Source organism: Saimiri boliviensis, chromosome 14 (genome assembly GCF_048565385.1).
Source record: "Saimiri boliviensis isolate mSaiBol1 chromosome 14, mSaiBol1.pri, whole genome shotgun sequence".
Lineage (NCBI taxonomy): Eukaryota > Metazoa > Chordata > Mammalia > Primates > Cebidae > Saimiri > Saimiri boliviensis.
This window is the reverse complement of record NC_133462.1, coordinates 17,734,220-17,752,191: the sequence shown is the minus strand read 5'-3', so window position 1 is coordinate 17,752,191 and position 17,972 is coordinate 17,734,220. Positions and strand designations below refer to the sequence as shown.

Below are 17,972 nucleotides of genomic sequence, written 5' to 3'. Positions count from 1 at the left end.
GCGAAACTCCGTCTCAAAAAAAAAAAAAAAAAAAAAAAAGAAATATTTTTAAAATGAATTTGTGATCCAGTCTGTATGTTAATTATGCACCAAATAAGAAGATCTAGCAGTGAGTCCAATGTTCCACAGCTACTCAAAAAAAAAAAAAAAAAAAGTAGTCTCAACCTTGGGCTGGATATAGTGCTCATGCCTGTAATCCCAGCACTTTGGGAAGCTGAATTAGGAGGACTGCTTGAGCCCAGGAGCTTGAGATCAGCCTGGGCAACATATCAAGACCTCATCTTTACGAAAAATTTTAAAAATTAGTGGGGCGTGGCAGCACACATTTGTATTCCTAACTACTCAGGAGGCTGAGGCAGGAAGATCACTTGAACTCAGGCATTCAAGGTTCCAGTGAGCTATGATCATGCCATTGCACTCCAGCCTGGGTGACAGATGATGACCCTGTCTTTAAAAAATAACAATAACAATCATAATAATAATCATAATAGTATCAACCTCATAGTCTTTGATCATTAAGGTAATAAATGCTCAGAATAAGACTTGGCATATAGAGGTCATTAAATTAATGCTTGGTCTCTTGCAGTCATTCCAAATGTAAATCCAGAAGATTGGGATGATATATGGATAAAAAACCTGAAGTGTTTTTTTGTTTGTTTTTGAGACAAAGTCTTGCTCTGTCACCGAGGCTGTAGGGTAGTAGTGCCGTCTCGGCTCACTGCAACCTCCATTCTCCCGCCTCAGCCTCCTGAATAGCTAGGATTACAAGCAAGCGCCACCACGCCTGGCTAATTTTTGTATTTTTAGTAGAGACCGGGTTTTGTCATGTTGGCCAGGCTGGTCTCAAACTCCTGACATCAAGTGATCTGCCTGCCTTGGCCTCCCAAAGTGCTGGAATTACAGGCATGAGCCCCTGCACCTGGCCAGAAACCACTACGTTTTTTGTTTGTTGGTTTGTTTTGAGACAGAGTCTTGCTCTGTGGCCCAGGCTGGAGTGCAGTGGCAAGATCTTCGCTCACTGCAACCTCCACTTCCCAGGTCAAGTGATTCTCCTGCCTCAGCCTCCTGAGTAGCTGAGATTACAGGCGCCCACCATCACACCAGACTAATTGTTTGTATTTTTATTAGAGACAGTGCTTCACTCTGTTTCCCAGGCTGCTTGTGAACTCCTGAGCTCAGACATCCACCCACCTCGCCCTCCCAAAGTGTTAGGATTACAGGTGCTAGCCATGCACCCAGCACCCCAAAGTTTTAAAGAAATGAGGTGGCTGGCCGTGGTGGCTCATGCCTATAATCCCAGCACTTTGGGAGGCCGAGACAAGAGGATCACAAGGTCAGGAGAGTAATACCAACCTGGCCAACATGGTGAAAACCCATTTCTACTAAAAGTACAAAAATTAGCTGGGTGTGGTCATGCACGCCTGTACTCCCAGCTACTTGGGAGGCTAAGGCAGGAGAATCGCTTGAACCCAGGAGGAAGAGGTTGCAGTGAGCTGAGATCATGCCACTGCACTCCAGCCTGGACGACAGAGCAAGACTCTGTCTTAAAAAAAAAAAAAAAAAAAAAGGCTCACACCTACAATCCCAGCACTTTGGGAGGCCGAGGTGGGTGGATCACAAGGTTAAGAGATCGAGGCCATCCTGGTCAACATGGCGAAACCCCGTCTCTACTAAAAATACAAAAAATTAGCTGGGCATGGTGGCGCATGCCTGTAATCCCAGCTACTCGGGAGGCTGAGGCAGGAGAATTGCCTGAACCCAGGAGGCAGAGGTTGCGGTGACCTGAGATCGCGCCATTGCACTCCAGCCTGGGTAACAAGAGTGAAACTCTGTCTCAAAAAAAAAAAGAAAAAGAAAAAAGAAAAGAAAGAAAGGAGGCTCAAGATTTGGTAACAAGGGAATCCCAGCCAGGCGCCAGCACTGGATGCCATGTGCTGTGGAGTGAGAGGTGCCAGGCAGGGCGCAAACACCGCCCTCAACCCCAGGGCAGGCAGGGAGACCTGGTAGCCTTGCAACCCAGAGGTAGCTCAGTGACTTTTGCTCACTCTCTCCTTCCCCGGCTTCCTTGTGGCCCTTGCCTGCCTGCTGCCAGTCTGAATGGCCATCACCTCCAACCCACCCATTCCCATGTGTACAATCTCTAGCCCCAACCCTCAGGGTTGCAGTTTCTGGAGCCCCCAGATACATCCGAGCCCTTCCCACATCTCCTCTTTCCAAGCAGGGCACCAGGTTCTTTACTTTGCTTTATTGTCTGTGGGGTGAAGCTAAGACCTTGGGCTTGAGGAAGTCAGTGTTATAAAGTTATAAACTGGGAGATGGGGTAAGAAGGCACAGAGGACAGTCACCGCCCATCTTCCCTTTCTGCGGATGAGGTGGGTCAAGGTCAGCCCCCTGGCTGGGGCCTAAGACACAAGGGCTTCAGAGCTTGGAGAAGGTGACGCTTTTCAGCTCCTTCTTCTCGATTGCGGCCTGGACCGACTTGATGAGGTCCTGGGTCTGCAGCATGCTCATGTTCCAGGACGCCTGGTGCCGAGGGCGTGGGAAAGAACCGGCGAAAGGTTAGCAGGGGCCAATCAGGATAAGGCATCCGATCACCCTGTGCCTTGATTGGTCGCCGGAGGTATGAGGAGGGCTGTGATTGGTCGGAGCGTGCGCCTTACCATGTAGTTGAGGCCCTCAGCCACCGAATGGTCGCGAGAATAGAGCAGGTTGACCTTGGTGCCCTGCACCGCCACAGGGCTCTTGCTGGAAATCTCGGCTGCCAGCGCTAAGGCTGCATCGAGCATGACTTCCTTGTCTGGGAACACCCGGCTGCAGCGAAAGAGATTGGGGCCCGGGCGGGCTAGGAAGGGCTCTCTCCCCCAGTCTCCCGCAGGTGAAGAGGAGCCACTCATGGTGGAAGGCCCAAGACTTCAGACAAACAGCCTAATAGGAGCAGGGGGCTGACCTCGCAATAGAGAAATGAACTCTCCAAGCAAGCATGCCACTGGGAACTCTGGAGCAAGGAAACAAGGGGACCCAGAGAAGCCTCCACCCCTTCAGGCCTGGCTGCCCCCAGCACTGAGCTCCCAGGGCCTAACGCCTACCTGACCAGCCCGCTGCCTAGCGCCTCGTCAGCCATCATCTTGCGGGCGGTGAAGGCCAGCTCGTTGACAAGGCTGCAAGGGGGGAGCGTGCATCAGGAGGTGGCTGCCACCCCAGGGCTGGGAGACGCTCTGGCGTCCCCCACACATGCCCCCACCCCCTCCGCACCCACCTCTGGTTCCCGATGACCCTGGGCAGGCGCTGCAGTGTTCCTACATCGGCAGCCAAACCTATGTCCGCCTCCTGGAGGAGGAATCCGGTCAGTGTTTGGTTTCTGCCCAATGCTGTGCCCCATGCAACCCCATGTCCATGAAACTTCATGTTTACTGCAGCGTTTCCCCGCACCACCTCCGCCCCACTGACTCCCTCCAAAGCCCTGTTCTACTGCCCAGGCAGCTTCTTGACCCGGACAGGTTCCTTCAGCCTAACCCACTCACCCGCCTCGCACTTCTTCAGAGCGGCTCTATCACCAGAGAGGCACTGTTCTCACCCTACCCGAGACCCCTTTACTCTGCCCCCCTGGATCCATGCTGCCTCCCACCCTCACCAGTATGGCCCCAGGGGCAACCCCTGCCCCTGGCACCTGCCAGCCTTAACTCTACCCCACACCTTACCCACTCACAACTTCATGTCTTGACTTCCTCTATGGCCAAGTCTTTTTTTTTTTTTTTTTGAGACGGAGTTTCGCTCTTGTTACCCAGGCTGGAGTGCAATGGCGCGATCTCGGCTCACCGCAACCTCCGCCTCCTGGGTTCAGGCAATTCTCCTGCCTCAGCCTCCGGAGTAGCTGGGATTACAGGCACGCGCCACCATGCCCAGCTAATTTTTTGCACCTTTAGTAGAGACGGGGTTTCACCAGGTTGACCAGGATGGTCTCGATCTCTTGACCTCGTGATCCACCTGCCTCGGCCTCCCAAAGTGCTGGGATTACAGGCTTGAGCCACCGCGCCCGGCGCTATGGCCAAGTCTTACTTTGTCAGGTTCGACTCCGACTCTTCCATGAAGCCCTTGGGGCTCACCCCAGCCTCCCAACCCCACCCCACTGCCCAGCTCTAAGCAGGAACTCAGGAGATGACTCACCTTCACCTGGAAGAAAGCGTCCTGGGCACAGTACCGGATGTCACAGGCGGTGACAAGGTCCACACCTAGAAGGTAGAGGCCAGGGACGCTGAATGACCACCAGAACCACCCCCGCCTCCCGAGACATGGAGCTGCTGCCTCTTGGGACACAGTCTGAGCCTCTGACAGAGCGGAGGCTGGATGCCAGTGGCCGCGGTGGCATCAGGGCAGCAGCCGGACACAGGGAGCACCCGAGCAGGACAGTCGCAGACTCACCTCCGCCAATGCAGCCCCCGTGGACAGCAGCAATCACAGGCTTGGGGCACTGAGACGGAACAGGAAGAGTGGTGTCAAGGCTGGCACAGGGGAGGCGAGCATGGAGAGGGATGCCCTCCAGCCCCCTAGAATCACCTTCTCGATGACGGTGAAGGTCTCCTGGTATCGAGTGATGAGGTCACGGAGGTTCCAGCTGATCCGGGCCACATCATCTCCTTTAGGCTGCATGATATCGGAAGCCATGTCCATCAGGTCAATACCTGGTGAGAAGGTATGAGGGAGCTCACCTAGGCTCCCCGCCCCCACCCACTGCCCCAACCACGGGTCAGAACCCAGGCAAAGTGGGTTCGAACACCAAGGCGGAAAAAGCCACTCACACAGGACTTGATGAGGGACTGCATGTGGCCTGAGAAGGAAAGAAAAGCTACTATTTGTTACGCCATTACTCACTGGATCCTCACAACAGTCCTACCAGCCAGGGCCTATTACTATTTGTGTTACCAACAGGTAAACTGAGGCACAGAGAGGTTAAGCCCTTGCCTAAGGGGTCACACTGGCTGATGAGTAGTAAATTATTTTAATTAACTCATTAATGTAAATAGGGTCTCACTGCTACACCAGCTAGAGTGCAGTGGCACCATCATGGCTCACTGCAGCCTCCAACTCCCAGGCTCAAGCAATCCTCCCGCCTCAGCCTCCTGAGTGGCTGGGACTGTGCCAAGGCTGGTCTTGAACTCCTGGGTTCAAGCAATCTTCCCATTTCGGCCTCTCAAAGCACTAGGAATTCAGGTGTGAGCTCCCATTCCCTGCCAGAAGTGGGATTTTTAAACCCGGAACCATACAGCTGGCTCCAGAGGCCATGCTCTCCCCTCAATATGCCAGACAGCCCGGAACCTAAGGTCTGTGGCGTGAGCAATGGAGTCAATGGTGGCGATGTTTCCTGAGATGAGAAACATGTCAAGATGCAGCAATTTCTGTAGCTCCAGCTTCAAGATGATCCCGAATCTGACTTTCCTCCACCAGCTGTTCTCCATGAGCCCACCCTGCTCTCCCTGTTTCCCCCTGTGTCCCCAGTCTGTGTCACACAGCCAGAAGGAGCCAGTGGACACCTTCTTGGGTCAGACAGACCCACTTCTTCCCTCCTGTCGCTCTTAGAACAAAATGCAAAGTCCCTGTCATGACTTTACCTTGCATGAACACCGTTCCCAACCTATTAGGTTGGGCACACTGGCCCCCAACAGTGTGTGTGTGGGCACGCATGTGCAAATCTCAGCACTTTGGGAGGTGGATCAAGAGGTCAGGAGATGGAGACCATCCTGGCTAACATGGTGAAACCCTATCTCTACTAAAAATACTAAAATTGGCTGGGTGCAGTGGCTCATACCTGTAATCCCAGTACTTTGGGAGTCCAAAGCAGGTGGACCACCTGAGGTCAGGAGTTAAAAAGACCATGCAGCCTGATCAACATGGTGAAACCTCGTCTCTCCTGAAAATACAAAAATTAGCCAGGCATGGTGGCGCGTGCCTGTAATCCCAGCTACTTGGGAGGCTGAGGCAGGAGAATCGCTTGAACCTGGGAGGTGAGGTTGCAGTGAGCTGAGATCATGCCATTGCACGCCAGCCTGGGCAACAAGAGCGAAACTCCATAAAAAAAAAAAAAAAAAAAAAAAAAAAAATTTGCCTGGTGTGATGGCATGGCCTATAGTCCCAGCTACTCAGGAGGCTAATGCAGGAGACTCTCTTGAACTTGGGAGGCAGAGGCTGCAGTGAGCTGACATAGTGCCACTGCACTCCAGCCTGGGCAATAGAGTGGGACTCTGTCTCAAGAAAGAAAGAAAAAAAAAGACCCTGACGATAGGGAGGGAGCCAAGGATCTTTGGGCTGACAACCATCCTTCCATCTTCAACAGCCTCAGTCTGACTCCATCACTTCCTTCAGCTCAAAGGTCACCTCCTTAGAAAGGCCCCCCCAAACCTGGCTAAACAGCAGCCCCATGCTCCGCGTCCTGACTCTGCCTTATCTCCAGGCTGCATAGCTTACCATCCTGTAATTATGCCCTCATCTATTAAGGCCTTGACTCCCTTTCTAGAACGGGAGCTCTGAGAATGCAGTTTTTGTCTTTCTGTCCACTGCTGTATCCCCTGTACCTAGAACAGGGCCTGGTATACATGAGCTGCTCAATAAGTGACCAATACACACAACAGTCCCCGTCCTCATGGGAAGGCAAACGAATTAAAAAAAAAAAATACACTTGGCTGGGCGTGGTGGCTCACGCCTGTAATCCTAGCACTTTGGGAGGCCAAGGTGGGTAGATCACCTGAGGTCAGGAGTTCAGGACCAGCCTGGCCATCATGGTGAAACCCCATCTTAAAAAACAAAACAGCCGGGCGCGGTGGCTCAAGCCTGTAATGCCTGGGGGACAGAGCGAGACTCCACCTCCAAAAAAAAAAAAAAAAAAAAAGACAAGCACTTTGGGAGGCCGAGGCGGGTGGATCACAAGGTCAGGAGATTGAGACCATCCTGGTCAACACGGTGAAACCCCATCTCTACTAAAAATACAAAAAATTAGCTGGGCATGGTGGCGCGTGCCTGTAATCCCAGCTACTCAGGAGGCTGAGGCAGGAGAACTGCCTGAACCCAGGAGGCGGAGGTTGCGGTGAGCCGAGATCGCGCCATTGCACTCCAGCCTGGGTAACAAGAGCGACACTCTGTCTCAAAAAAAAAAATAAATAAATAAATAAAAATAAAATAAAATAAAATTAAAATTAAAAAAAAAAAAAAAAGAAAAGAAAAAAAAGAAACAAAACAAAACAAAAAAACACTTTGGGGCTGGGAGCAGTGACTACTGCCCGTAATCCCAGCACTTTGGAAGTCTGAGGCAGGAGGATCGCTTGAAGCTAGGATTTCGAGAATAGCCTGGGCAACATAGCAAGACCTCCTCTCTATAAAAAGGAAAAAATTAGCTGCACATGAGGCTGGGTGTGGTCACCTGTAATCCCAGCACTTTCAGAAGCTGAGGCGGATCACTTGAGGTCAGGAGTTTGAGACCAGCCAGGACAACATGGTGAAACCCGTCTCTACTAAAAATACAAAAATTAGCTGGGTGTGGTAGTGCACACCTGTGGTCCCAGCTACTCGGGAGGCTGAGGCAGGGGAATCACTTGAACCTGGGAGGCGGAGGTTGCAGTGCCGAGACTGCACCACTGCACTCCAGCCTGGCGACAGAGCGGGACTCTGTCTCAACAGCAACAAAAAAGCAAGCACTGTATTGCCAGGCAGCCTGAGTTCCAAAATCCCAGCTCGGCCGCTTACAAGCTGTGAGAATTGGGTAAGTTTTGCTCCCCCTGGATCTGTTCATCTTTAAATGGGGCTTAGAGCAGAACCTGTCTTGTGGGCTGTGATGAGAATTAATTAATATGTTTAAAGTGCTTAGAAAGGGCCCTGACACACCATGAGTGCTACATAATTGTGGCCGACTTTTTCTTTCTCTAATTAGTAGTTCTACTCTATCACTGGGTCATGGCCCGACCCAGAGTTTCTTCCTTCTAGCCTTCAGGGTCTTGCGCTGAAAATAAGATGAGACGGCTGCATTCAGCTGGGAGCTGAAAGATGAATGGCACAGCCACAAAGGAGCCCCACCTTTCTGTTCTCAGACATGGGCTCTATGAGAGCAAGGGGTCAGGAACGGGGGCTGCCTGCCATTTCCACATCTCCGGCACCCAGGAGGGGGCTCTGACTCTGGACTGTGTCACTGAATGTTTGTCAAATGAACCAGTGAACAAAAGGAGCAACAGACAGAGATGCAGAAAGAAAGCAGGAGGCCAGGCGCGGTGGCTCATGCCTGTGATCCCAGCACTTTGGGAGGCCAAGGCGGGAGGATCCATTGAGGTCAGGAGTTCAAAACCAGCCTGGGCAACATAGCAAGACCCCACTTCTACAAAAAATGAGAAAACTAGCTGTGCATGGTGGTCCACACCTGTGGTCCCAGCTAGTTGAAGGGCTGAAGTGGGAGCACGGCTTGAGCCCAGGGGGTCAAGGCTGCAGCGAGCCAAGATTGTGCCACTGCACTTGAGCCTGGGTGACAGAGGGAGACCCCATCTCAAAAAAGAAAGGGCCAGGCATGGTGGCTGATGCCTGTAATCCCAGCACTTTGGGAGGCCAAGGTGGTGGATCACGAGGTCAGGAGTTTGAGACCAGCCTGAACAACATGGTGAAATCCCATCTCTACTAAAAATACAAAAATTAGCCAGGCGCAGTAGCATGCGCCTGTAATCCCAGCTACTCAGGAGGCTGAGGCAGGAGAATTGCTTGAACCTGGGAGGCAGAGGTTGCAGTGAGCCTCACTGCAGTCTAGCCTGGGGGACAGAGCGAGACTCCACCTCCAAAAAAAAAAAAAAAAAAAAGACAAGCACTTTGGAGGTCAAGGCAGGCGGATCACCTGAGGTTGGAAGTTCAAAACCAGCCTGACTAACATGGTGAAACCCCAACCTTTTCTTTTTTTTTTTTGAGTCGGAGTTTCGCTCTTGTGACCCAGGCTGGAGTGCAATGGCGCGATCTCGGCTCACCGCAACCTCCGCCTCCTGGGTTCAGGCAATTCTCCTGCCTCAGCCTCCTGAATAGCTGGGATTACAGGCACGAGCCACCATGCCCGGCTAATTTTTTGTATTTTTAGTAGAGACGGGGTTTCACCATGTTGACCAGGATGGTCTCGATCTCTTGACCTCGTGATCCACCCGCCTCGGCCTCCCAAAGTGCTGGGATTACAGGCTTGAACCACCGTGCCCCGCGAAACCCCATCTTTAAAAAAGAAAGGGAGGGAGGGAGGGAAGAAAGGGAAGGAGAGGGGAGGAAATGAGGGGAGGGAGGGAGAAAAGGGAGGGAAAGAAAAAAAAGGGACCTTTGAAGATGTTAATGGACAAAGCAGAAAGAAAGAGTGTACGGTCTGTCTCCCCCACTGAGTTGGGAAGACCAGGACAGCAGGGCCTGGGACCAGGGTCCCAGCACTGGACTGAGCACTGTGTAGAAATCAGCGTATGAACTATTTTGCTTCTGGTTTAGTCCTCAAGGGCCAACCCTTCCACAGACAACTGCATACTCTGGCTGGACAAGAAACAAACAACTGGGTCAGGCATGATGGTTCACGCCTGTAATCTCAGCATTTAGCACTTAGCACTTTCGGAGGCCAAGGCGGGCAGATCACCTGAGATTGGGAGTTTTCGACCAGCCTGACCAACATCGAGAAACCCCGTCTCTACTAAAATTACAAAAATTAGCCGGGTGTGGTGGCACGTGCCTGTCATCCCAGCTACTTGGGAGGCTGAGGCAGGAGAATCGCTTGAACCCAGGAGGTGGAGGTTGTGGTGACCTTAGATGGTGCCATTGCACTCCTGCCTGGGCAACAAGAGCAAGACTCCATCTCAAAAAAAAAAGAAAAAGAAAAAAAAAGAAAAGAAACAATTATCTGAAGGCACTGTGCAGATTCTGGAGGGAGTTTCCACTTAGAAGGAAGAGAGTGGAGAGCGGCATACCACTCTCAGCGTTTTTGAAAGCTTTTAGCTTGAGGGCAGACTGAAGTTGTGCTTGGAGAGCCCCAGTGAGGAGTCCTGAATTCTGTGTATCGACTCTGCCCACTTCTCTTGCCGGGAGATTTATGTTTCTGCTTTTGTTGTTGTTGTCTTGAGATGGGCTCTTGCTCTGTCACCCAGGCTGGAGTGCAGTGGCACAATGACATCTCACTGCGGTCTTGACCTCCCTGGCTCACACCATCCTCCCACCTCAGCCTCCAGAGTAGCAGAGAGTGTGGTCGTACACTGCACCCAGCTAATTTTTCAGTTTGTTGCCCAGGCTGAAGAGTTAGTTTTTAAATCTTTTGCTGGGAGTACATGCATGGTTCGTAAGTCAGCATGAGGCCAGGCACAGTGGCTCACGCTTGTAGTCCCAGCATGTGGGGAGGCCAAGGCAGGACGATTGCTTGAGTTCAAGAGTTCAAGACAACCCTGGCCAACATAGCAAGACCTCATCTCTACAAAAAATAAAATAAAATACAAAAACAGAAAAACCAAAAATACTAACTCCCATGAAGCTACCAAAACAGGAAACTCAACACTCTGGAATTACATAATGGAATCCAGAGTATCCACATCTTATTCCTATATCTCAGTATCCAGGAAACAATCCAAACTAACTCAAAATACAAAGAAACAGGAAGTGAGAGCCATTTTTAAGAGAAAAGATAATAAGGATATTGACCCCAAGATGACCCAGATGTTGAGATTAGAAGACAAAGATTTAAAATCAGTCATTATGCTCAATGGCAGAAAGAAAAATATGCATGACAAATAAAAAAATATGTAACTGACCAGGCACACTGGATCATGCCCATAATCCCAGCACTTTGGGAGGTCAAAGTGGGCAGATCACTTGAGGCCAGGAGTTCAAGACCAGCCTGGCCAACATGGTGAGACTCTGTCTCTACTAAAAATATAAAATTTAGTGGGGCATGGTGCCAGGCGCCTGTAAATCCCAGCTACTCAGGTGGCCGAGGCCGGACAATCACTTGAACCCAGGAGGCAGAGGTTGCAGTGAGCTGAGATCGCTGTTTAAGGTCTTTTAGGCTGACTGGCTGCATCACGGACTATGCCATGGTAACCTCTTTAACCTGCACGTACACTCCAGATGAGTTCCTGGAACTAGAAAGTCTGAAGTAACTGGAAAACCACAAAAAGCCGAAGAATGATCAATCCCTGCGGCGCCTAATTAACTTTGAGATATTCTATTATTTCTTATTTCCACCTCAACTGATACGGCAACTGGACTTTATGCCTGACCCTGGTCAACCTTGTGACTCCAGACCCTACGACCCCCTCCCAGCTTGCAAAAGCCACCCTGAACTGTAACTTCTGTAACTTTCCACTGCCCTACCCCAAACCTATAAAACCAACTCCTATTCCACTGCCCTGTGCTGACTCTCTTTTTGGACTAGCCCACCTGCACCCGGATGAATAAACAGCCATGTTGCTCACACAAAGCCTGTTTGTGGGGGGGGGGGGTCTCTTCATTCAGAGTGCATGTTTAACAATCGGGCCACTACCTGGGCAACAAGAGCGAAACTCCATCTTAAAAAAAAAAAAAGCCGGGTGCGGTGGCTCAAGCCTGTAATCCCAGCACTTTGGGAGGCCGAGGCGGGTGGATCACAAGGTCGAGAGATCAAGACCAACCTGGTCAACATGGTGAAACCCCGTCTCTACTAAAAATACAAAAAATTAGCTGGGCGTGGTGGCGCGTGCCTGTAATCCCAGCTACTCAGGAGGCTGAGGCAGGAGAATTGCCTGAGCCCAGGAGGCGGAGGTTGTGGTGAGCCGAGATTGCGCCATTGCACTCCAGCCTGGGTAACAAGAGCGAAACTCCGTCTCAAAAAAAAAAAAAAAAAAAAAAAAAGTGCTTCACAGGAGGATAGAGATGGTGGAAGAGTCAGCACCTGTGGTCAGTGGAAATTCTCCAATCTGAACAACAGACCAGTGGGTCAATCCAAAGATCTAACTGACATGTAACTGGAAATCAATTCATGAGTTGAATAGTTGCATGAAAGCAAGTTATTATATTATATAACATAGACTCTGAGAAGTTAAGCACCTTGTTCATGGCCACAGATTCAGGATGAAACCCAGACTTCAGAGCCTATGATCCCATCATGTTCTGTTGGACTAATTTTTATATTTGAATGTTTTAAATTAGGCCTTTAAAAAAAATGACAGGGCTGGCTGTGGTGGCACCTGCCTGTAATCCCAGCACTTTGGGAGGCTGAGGTAAGAGGACTGCTTGAGCCCAGGTATTTGAGTTTACAGTGATTTATGATTAGGCCACTGTACTCTAGTCTGGGTGAAGGGGCAAGATCCCATCTCAAAAAAAAAAGAAAAAAAAAAAAAAAAAGCCAGGCTTGGTGGCTCACGCCTGTAATCCTAGCACTTTGGGAGGCTGAGGCGGGTAGATCATGAAGTCAGATGGTGAAACCCCATCTCTACTAAAAATACAAAAATTAGCCAGGCACAGTGGCAGGCACCTGTAATCCCAGGTACTCGGGAGACTGAGGCAGAACTGCTTGAACTCAGGCCGCAGAGGTTGCAGTGAGCCAAGATCGTGCCACTGTACTCCAGCCTGAGCAATAGAGACTCCGTCTCAAAAAAAAACAAAAAAACAAAAAACCTGATAAGTGTAAGTTAGAAGCTGCTTAAAACCCTAATTAAGAAGCACTGACCTACTGTCTATTGCCAGGAGCTAGGAAGGCTGGTAGCGTGGGTCTGAAGTGTCCAGTACCTGCAGTGAACATTTTTCCTGCACCAGAGATCACCACCGCCCGACAGTCAGCGTCTCTTGAAATCTTGTTGAAGCACTCTACCATCTCTCTGTGAAGCAATGAGTAAGGGGCTACAGATGGAGTGGGAATACCCTGCCCTCATGTCCACCTCCCCCGCCCACGTTCCACTCTCGCCCAGTCCCACAGCCCCCGCCTCCCCGTGCAGGCAGGACTCCAGGATCTGCAGGTCGGACCTCCAGAAAACCCTGTTCATGGCATTCCTCTTGTCGGGCCGGTTGAGCTGGACGTGCAGAACATGTTTCTGTACAGACGTCACACGAAGGGACTCATAGCTGTGGTCTGGGGCTTCACCAGGGGCTACTCCAGAAGCCTCCTGTTTTGCAGAGGAGCCGGTGAGGCGAAGGCTAATACTGAGGCCCGGGTGGTTGGAGGCTGTCAGTCCTGGGGAGAAAGGGAGAGCTTTTGATGACCCCGGACTGCAAGACACAGGCCTATAGAATTAGGGAGCCCTGGCCAGGTGCGGTGGCCTGTAATCACACCTGTAATCCCAGCACTTTGGGAGGCTGAAGTGGGCGGATCGTGAGGTCAGGAGTTGGAGATCAGCCTGACCAACATGATGAAACCCCATCTCTACTCAAAATACAAAACATTAGCTGGGCGTGGTGGTGCATGCCTGTAATCCCAGCTACCTGGGAGGCTGAGGCAGGAGAATCGATTGAACCCGAAAGGCAGAGGTTGCAGTGAGCCCAGATTGCGCCTCTGCACTCCAGCCTGGGCAACAAGAGCAAAACTCAGTCTCAAAAAAAAAAAAAAAAAAGAATTAGGGAGCCCTTCAGAAGGGAGCACAGGAACCCCTGCGTTTAGGGGGCTTGAGCCCTTCGTGATCCGGTATAGACCTCCCCGTCCTACAGCTGCTATGACAGCACGACAGCGCGATGGACCCCCACAAGTCAAAAGGTGACTCACGCCGGGTCAGCAGGTCACGGAGTCTGCGAGAAGCCACCATTCCTGCCGCCATCGCTCCCGCCATCATCTACTGCGTATTCTGACCCACAAACCCGCCAGTTAGCCGAGGGGGCGGGCACAAAGGGCCGCCATGTTGAGCGAGGGCGTCGATGCCACAGCACAAGCAATGACGCCGTTCGTTCCGCCATCTTTACTAAGGGCAGCCGATTTCCGGTTGCCTTGCATAGTTACAGGCGGACTCAGAAACGGACCCTTTGCCCCAGTGGGAATCTGGCCTAAGCAAATAGTTCCCGCTGAAGTTCGACACAGTGCTGTTTCATAATGATGGAATAACTCGTGACAGCTGAAAAGTTCAAGGACATAATGGCAGCAGCGCTTGTAATCATGCACGTATATAAGTAAACTAAAAAGAAAAAAAACTTTGCAGGACTGAGTTTACCCACGTAAAGGAATGAGTACAGATGGGCCAACATTAAGCGCTGACTGTATAATATGAACTCCCACGAGATCATAATATTTCCCACTGTATGCAGACGAAAGTGGCCCAGGCACCAGAAGGCACTAGGTTCAAGGTCGCTGGGCTTCAGGAGGGCTAAAGCAGGATTACCTGGCTCCAGAGTTCATATTCTTAGCCGGGAGGGGTGGCTCACACCTGTAATCCCAGCACTTTGGGAGGCCGAGGCAGCAAATCACCTGAGGTCAGGAGTTCAAGACCAGTCTGGCCAACAGGGCGAAACCACATCTCTATTAAAAATACAAAAATTGGCCGGGCGCGGTGGCTCACGCCTGTAATCCCAGCACTTTGGAAGGCTGAGGCAGGTGGATCACGAGGTCAAGAGATCGAGACCATCCTGGTCAACATGGTGAAACCCCCATCTCTACTAAAAATACAAAAAATTAGCTGGGCATGGTGGCACATCATGCCTGTAATCCCAGCTACTCAGGAGGCTGAGGCAGAAGAATTGCTTGAACCCAGGAGGCGGAGGTTGCGGTGAGCCGAGATCGCGCCATTGCACTCCAGCCTGGGTCACAAGAGCGAAACTCCGTCTCAAAAAAAAAAAAAGTACATCTTCTTAACGCAAAATGCAATGGAACTCCCTTAGGAAAAGCCAGTAACCCAAGGGCATAAAAAGTACTGTAAAACCGCTTAAGTATGCTCATTAGGGAGACATTGAGCAAGGCGGTGAACACGTCTCTGGGCCAGTGGGACTGAAGGAATTATCTTTCCTTCTTAATGAACCTGTCTCCTGTCTGGTTTCACAGACTAGAGAAACAGGCGCTTTTGGAAGACAGAACCATTAACTACCCATCAACAGCAGACTGTTTATATCATGGAAAACTCTGAAATCTCTATGCAAAGATAAAAAAGTGTGAGAAAAAATGTGATGTAATAGAACATTTAATATGATCCTTTGCTCCTTTGGTGTTAAAAAAAAAGTATAGCTGGGCCGGGTGCAGTGGCTTACGTCTGTAATCCCAGCACTTTGGGAGGCTGAGGAAGGCAGATCACCCGAAGTGAGGAATTTGAGACCAGCCTGGCCAACATGGTAAAACCCCATCTCTACTAAAAATACAAAAATCAGCTGTGCATGGTGGCAGGTGCCTGTAATCCCAGCTGCTTGGGAGGCTGAGGAGGGAGAATGGCTTCAATCCAGGAGGCAGAGGTTGCAGCGAGCAGAGATCACGCCACTGCACACCAGAACTTCAGCCTGGGTGTGGTGACACAGTGAGACTCCATATCCAAAAAAAAAAAAAAAAAAAAAAAAAAAATATATATATATATATATATATATGGCTTGACATACACAGAATATGGCATATGTATGTAATATCTCCGGAAGGAGACTCAAACTGCTAACAGAAAATGAAATTGGATGCTAGGAGACAAACTGGTAAAACTCATTTTTTATCTCCTTGACTGGCTTAAAAACACCCCAGTTAATTTTTTTTTTTTTTTTTTTTTGAGCCGGAGTTTTGCTCTTGTTACCCAGGCTGGAGTGCAATGGCGCGATCTCGGCTCTCCGCAACCTCCGCCTCCTGGGTTCAGGCAATTCTCCTGTCTCAGCCTCCTGAGTAGCTGGGATTACAGGCACGCACAACCATGCCCAGCTAATTTTTTTGTATTTTTAGTAGAGACGGGGTTTCACTATGTTGACCAGGATGGTCTCGATCTCTTGACCTTGTGATCCACCCACCTCGGCCTCCCAAAGTGCTGGGATTACAGGCTTGAGCCACCGCGCCCGGCCAATTTTTTTTTTTTTTTTTTTTTTTTTTAGACGGAGTTTTGCTCTTGTTACCCAGGCTGGAGTGCAATGGTGCGATCTCAGCTCACCGCAACCTCCGTCTCCTAGGCTCAGGCAATTCTCCTGCCTCAGCCTCCTGAGTAGCTGGGATTACAGGCACGCGCCACCATGCCCAGCTAATTTTTTGTACTTTTAGTAGAGACGGGGGTTTCACCGTGTTGACCAGGATGGTCTCGATCTCTTGACCTCATGATCCACCCACCTCGGCCTCCCAGAGTGTTGGGATTACAGGCATGAGCCACCACGCCAGGCTCCCCCAGTTTATTTTTTTTATGGCTGCAACATGTAGTTTTCCCTTGTCTAGAGGTTGTTTGGAACTTTCCAAAGTGAAACAGAACTTGTTCATTTGCTAAATGATGCTTTTGTGACTTCGTCAAATGTTAACAATGCAAGGCCCAGCACAGTGGTTTACAACTGTAATCCTAGCTCTTTGGGAGGCCGAGGGGGGCAGATCACTTGAGGTCAGGAGTTCGAGACTATCCTGGCCAATAGGTGAAACCCCATCTTTACTAAAATTACAAAAATCAGCTGGGCATGATGGCATGCTCCTGTAATCCCAGCTACTCAGGAGGCTGAGGCAGAATTGCTTGAATCCCTCCCAGAGGTTGCAGTCAGGAGAGATCGCTCCACTGTACACCAGACTGGGCGACAGAGCAAGACTGAGTCTCAAAAGAGAATTCATTATTCACAGTAAATTCCCTAAGTGGGTTATTCTCAAGCACATATGCATAAACTCCCAAGGTTTGTGACCCGCTCCTTTGCAGGTGACCTCTTCCTTCCGATAGTACTCACAGTCCTTAAACCAGGATCCTTCTGGGTGATACCCACCCCCACCACAGCAAGGCATCTTCACAGATTCACACCTACAAGTGGGGAGTTATCTACCATATGTTGCAATTATGTTTTGAGATACGGTCTCAATGTGTCACCCAGGATGGGCTACAGTGGTGCCATCACGGCTCACGAGATCCTCCTGCCTCAGCCCCCAGGAGTAGCTGAAACTATAGGCACAGGGCCTGTCACCATGCCCTTATCACTTTTGTATTTTTTGTTGACAGGTTTTGCCATGTTGCCCAGGCTGGTCTCAAACTACTGGCCTTAAGTGATCTGACCACCTTGGCTTCCCGAAGTGCTGGGATTACAAGTATGGGCCACCACATCCAGCTATATATATCCTTTAACCCAGCAATTCCACTGGTAGGACCAGGTTGAATAAATCATGACACATCCACACAAATATACTGCAAGGGTAAAGACAAGTCACTCTGAAATGATACAGAACACAAAGGGTTTTGTTTTTGAGACAGGGTCTTACCCTGTTGCCCAGGCTGTAGTGCAGTGACCCAGTCACAGCTCACTGTGGCCTCACCCTCCCAGGCTGGGGTGATCCACCCCCGCCTGCTGGGTAGTTGGGATTACACGCACGTGCCACCATGACCGGCTAATGTTATTTTTAGTAGAGATGGGTTTTACCATGACCAGGCTGGAAACCCACTTTTCTTGTGACAAGGTCTCTCTTGTCACCCAGGTTGGAGTGCAGTGTGTTATCACTGCCGTATTAATCTCCTAGGCTCAAGTGACCCACGTGCCTCAGCCTGAGTAGCTTGGACTACAGCTGCATGTCACCCAACACATCTCAACATTTTGTAGTGGTAAGGTTTCACCATGCTGCCGAGGCTGCTCTTAACTCCTAAGCTCAAGGTTATCTGGCCCGCCTCGGCCTCTGCAAAGTGCTGGGAGCATAGGCTCATGACCCACCACATCCGACAGAACTTGCTTGGGCAGGGCCCAGGAAGAACGCCACCAGGCCTGCTGGATTTTCCTCAAAGTCAGCTGCTAGTACCATTCCCAGTCTGTAGCCCAACCTGCTCCTCTCAGGGTTCTGTATGTTTCCAGAGGGCCTGTGACTATTCAGGACATAGTGAGAGGGAGGAGGGCAGATCCATCCTAGAATCCCAGCAAGTGCTGTG

The 17,972-nt window shown here is 50.5% G+C and overlaps 1 protein-coding gene across 1 annotated transcript; it reads right to left on the bottom strand.

Moving 5' to 3' along the window:
• Positions 1 to 2,230: 2,230 nt before the first annotated feature.
• ECH1 (enoyl-CoA hydratase 1) lies at positions 2,231 to 13,818 on the bottom strand. Its single transcript, XM_003943114.4, has 10 exons — positions 13,700 to 13,818; positions 12,967 to 13,174; positions 12,733 to 12,821; positions 4,555 to 4,679; positions 4,420 to 4,468; positions 4,165 to 4,229; positions 3,257 to 3,327; positions 3,087 to 3,158; positions 2,661 to 2,811; positions 2,231 to 2,523 (listed from the first exon to the last, which is right to left on the bottom strand). Exons 1-10 carry the CDS (start codon positions 13,764 to 13,766, stop codon positions 2,419 to 2,421), a joined length of 1,002 nt encoding a protein of 333 aa, XP_003943163.1. The 5' UTR covers positions 13,767 to 13,818; the 3' UTR covers positions 2,231 to 2,418.
• Between the last annotated feature and the right edge of the window lie 4,154 nt (positions 13,819 to 17,972).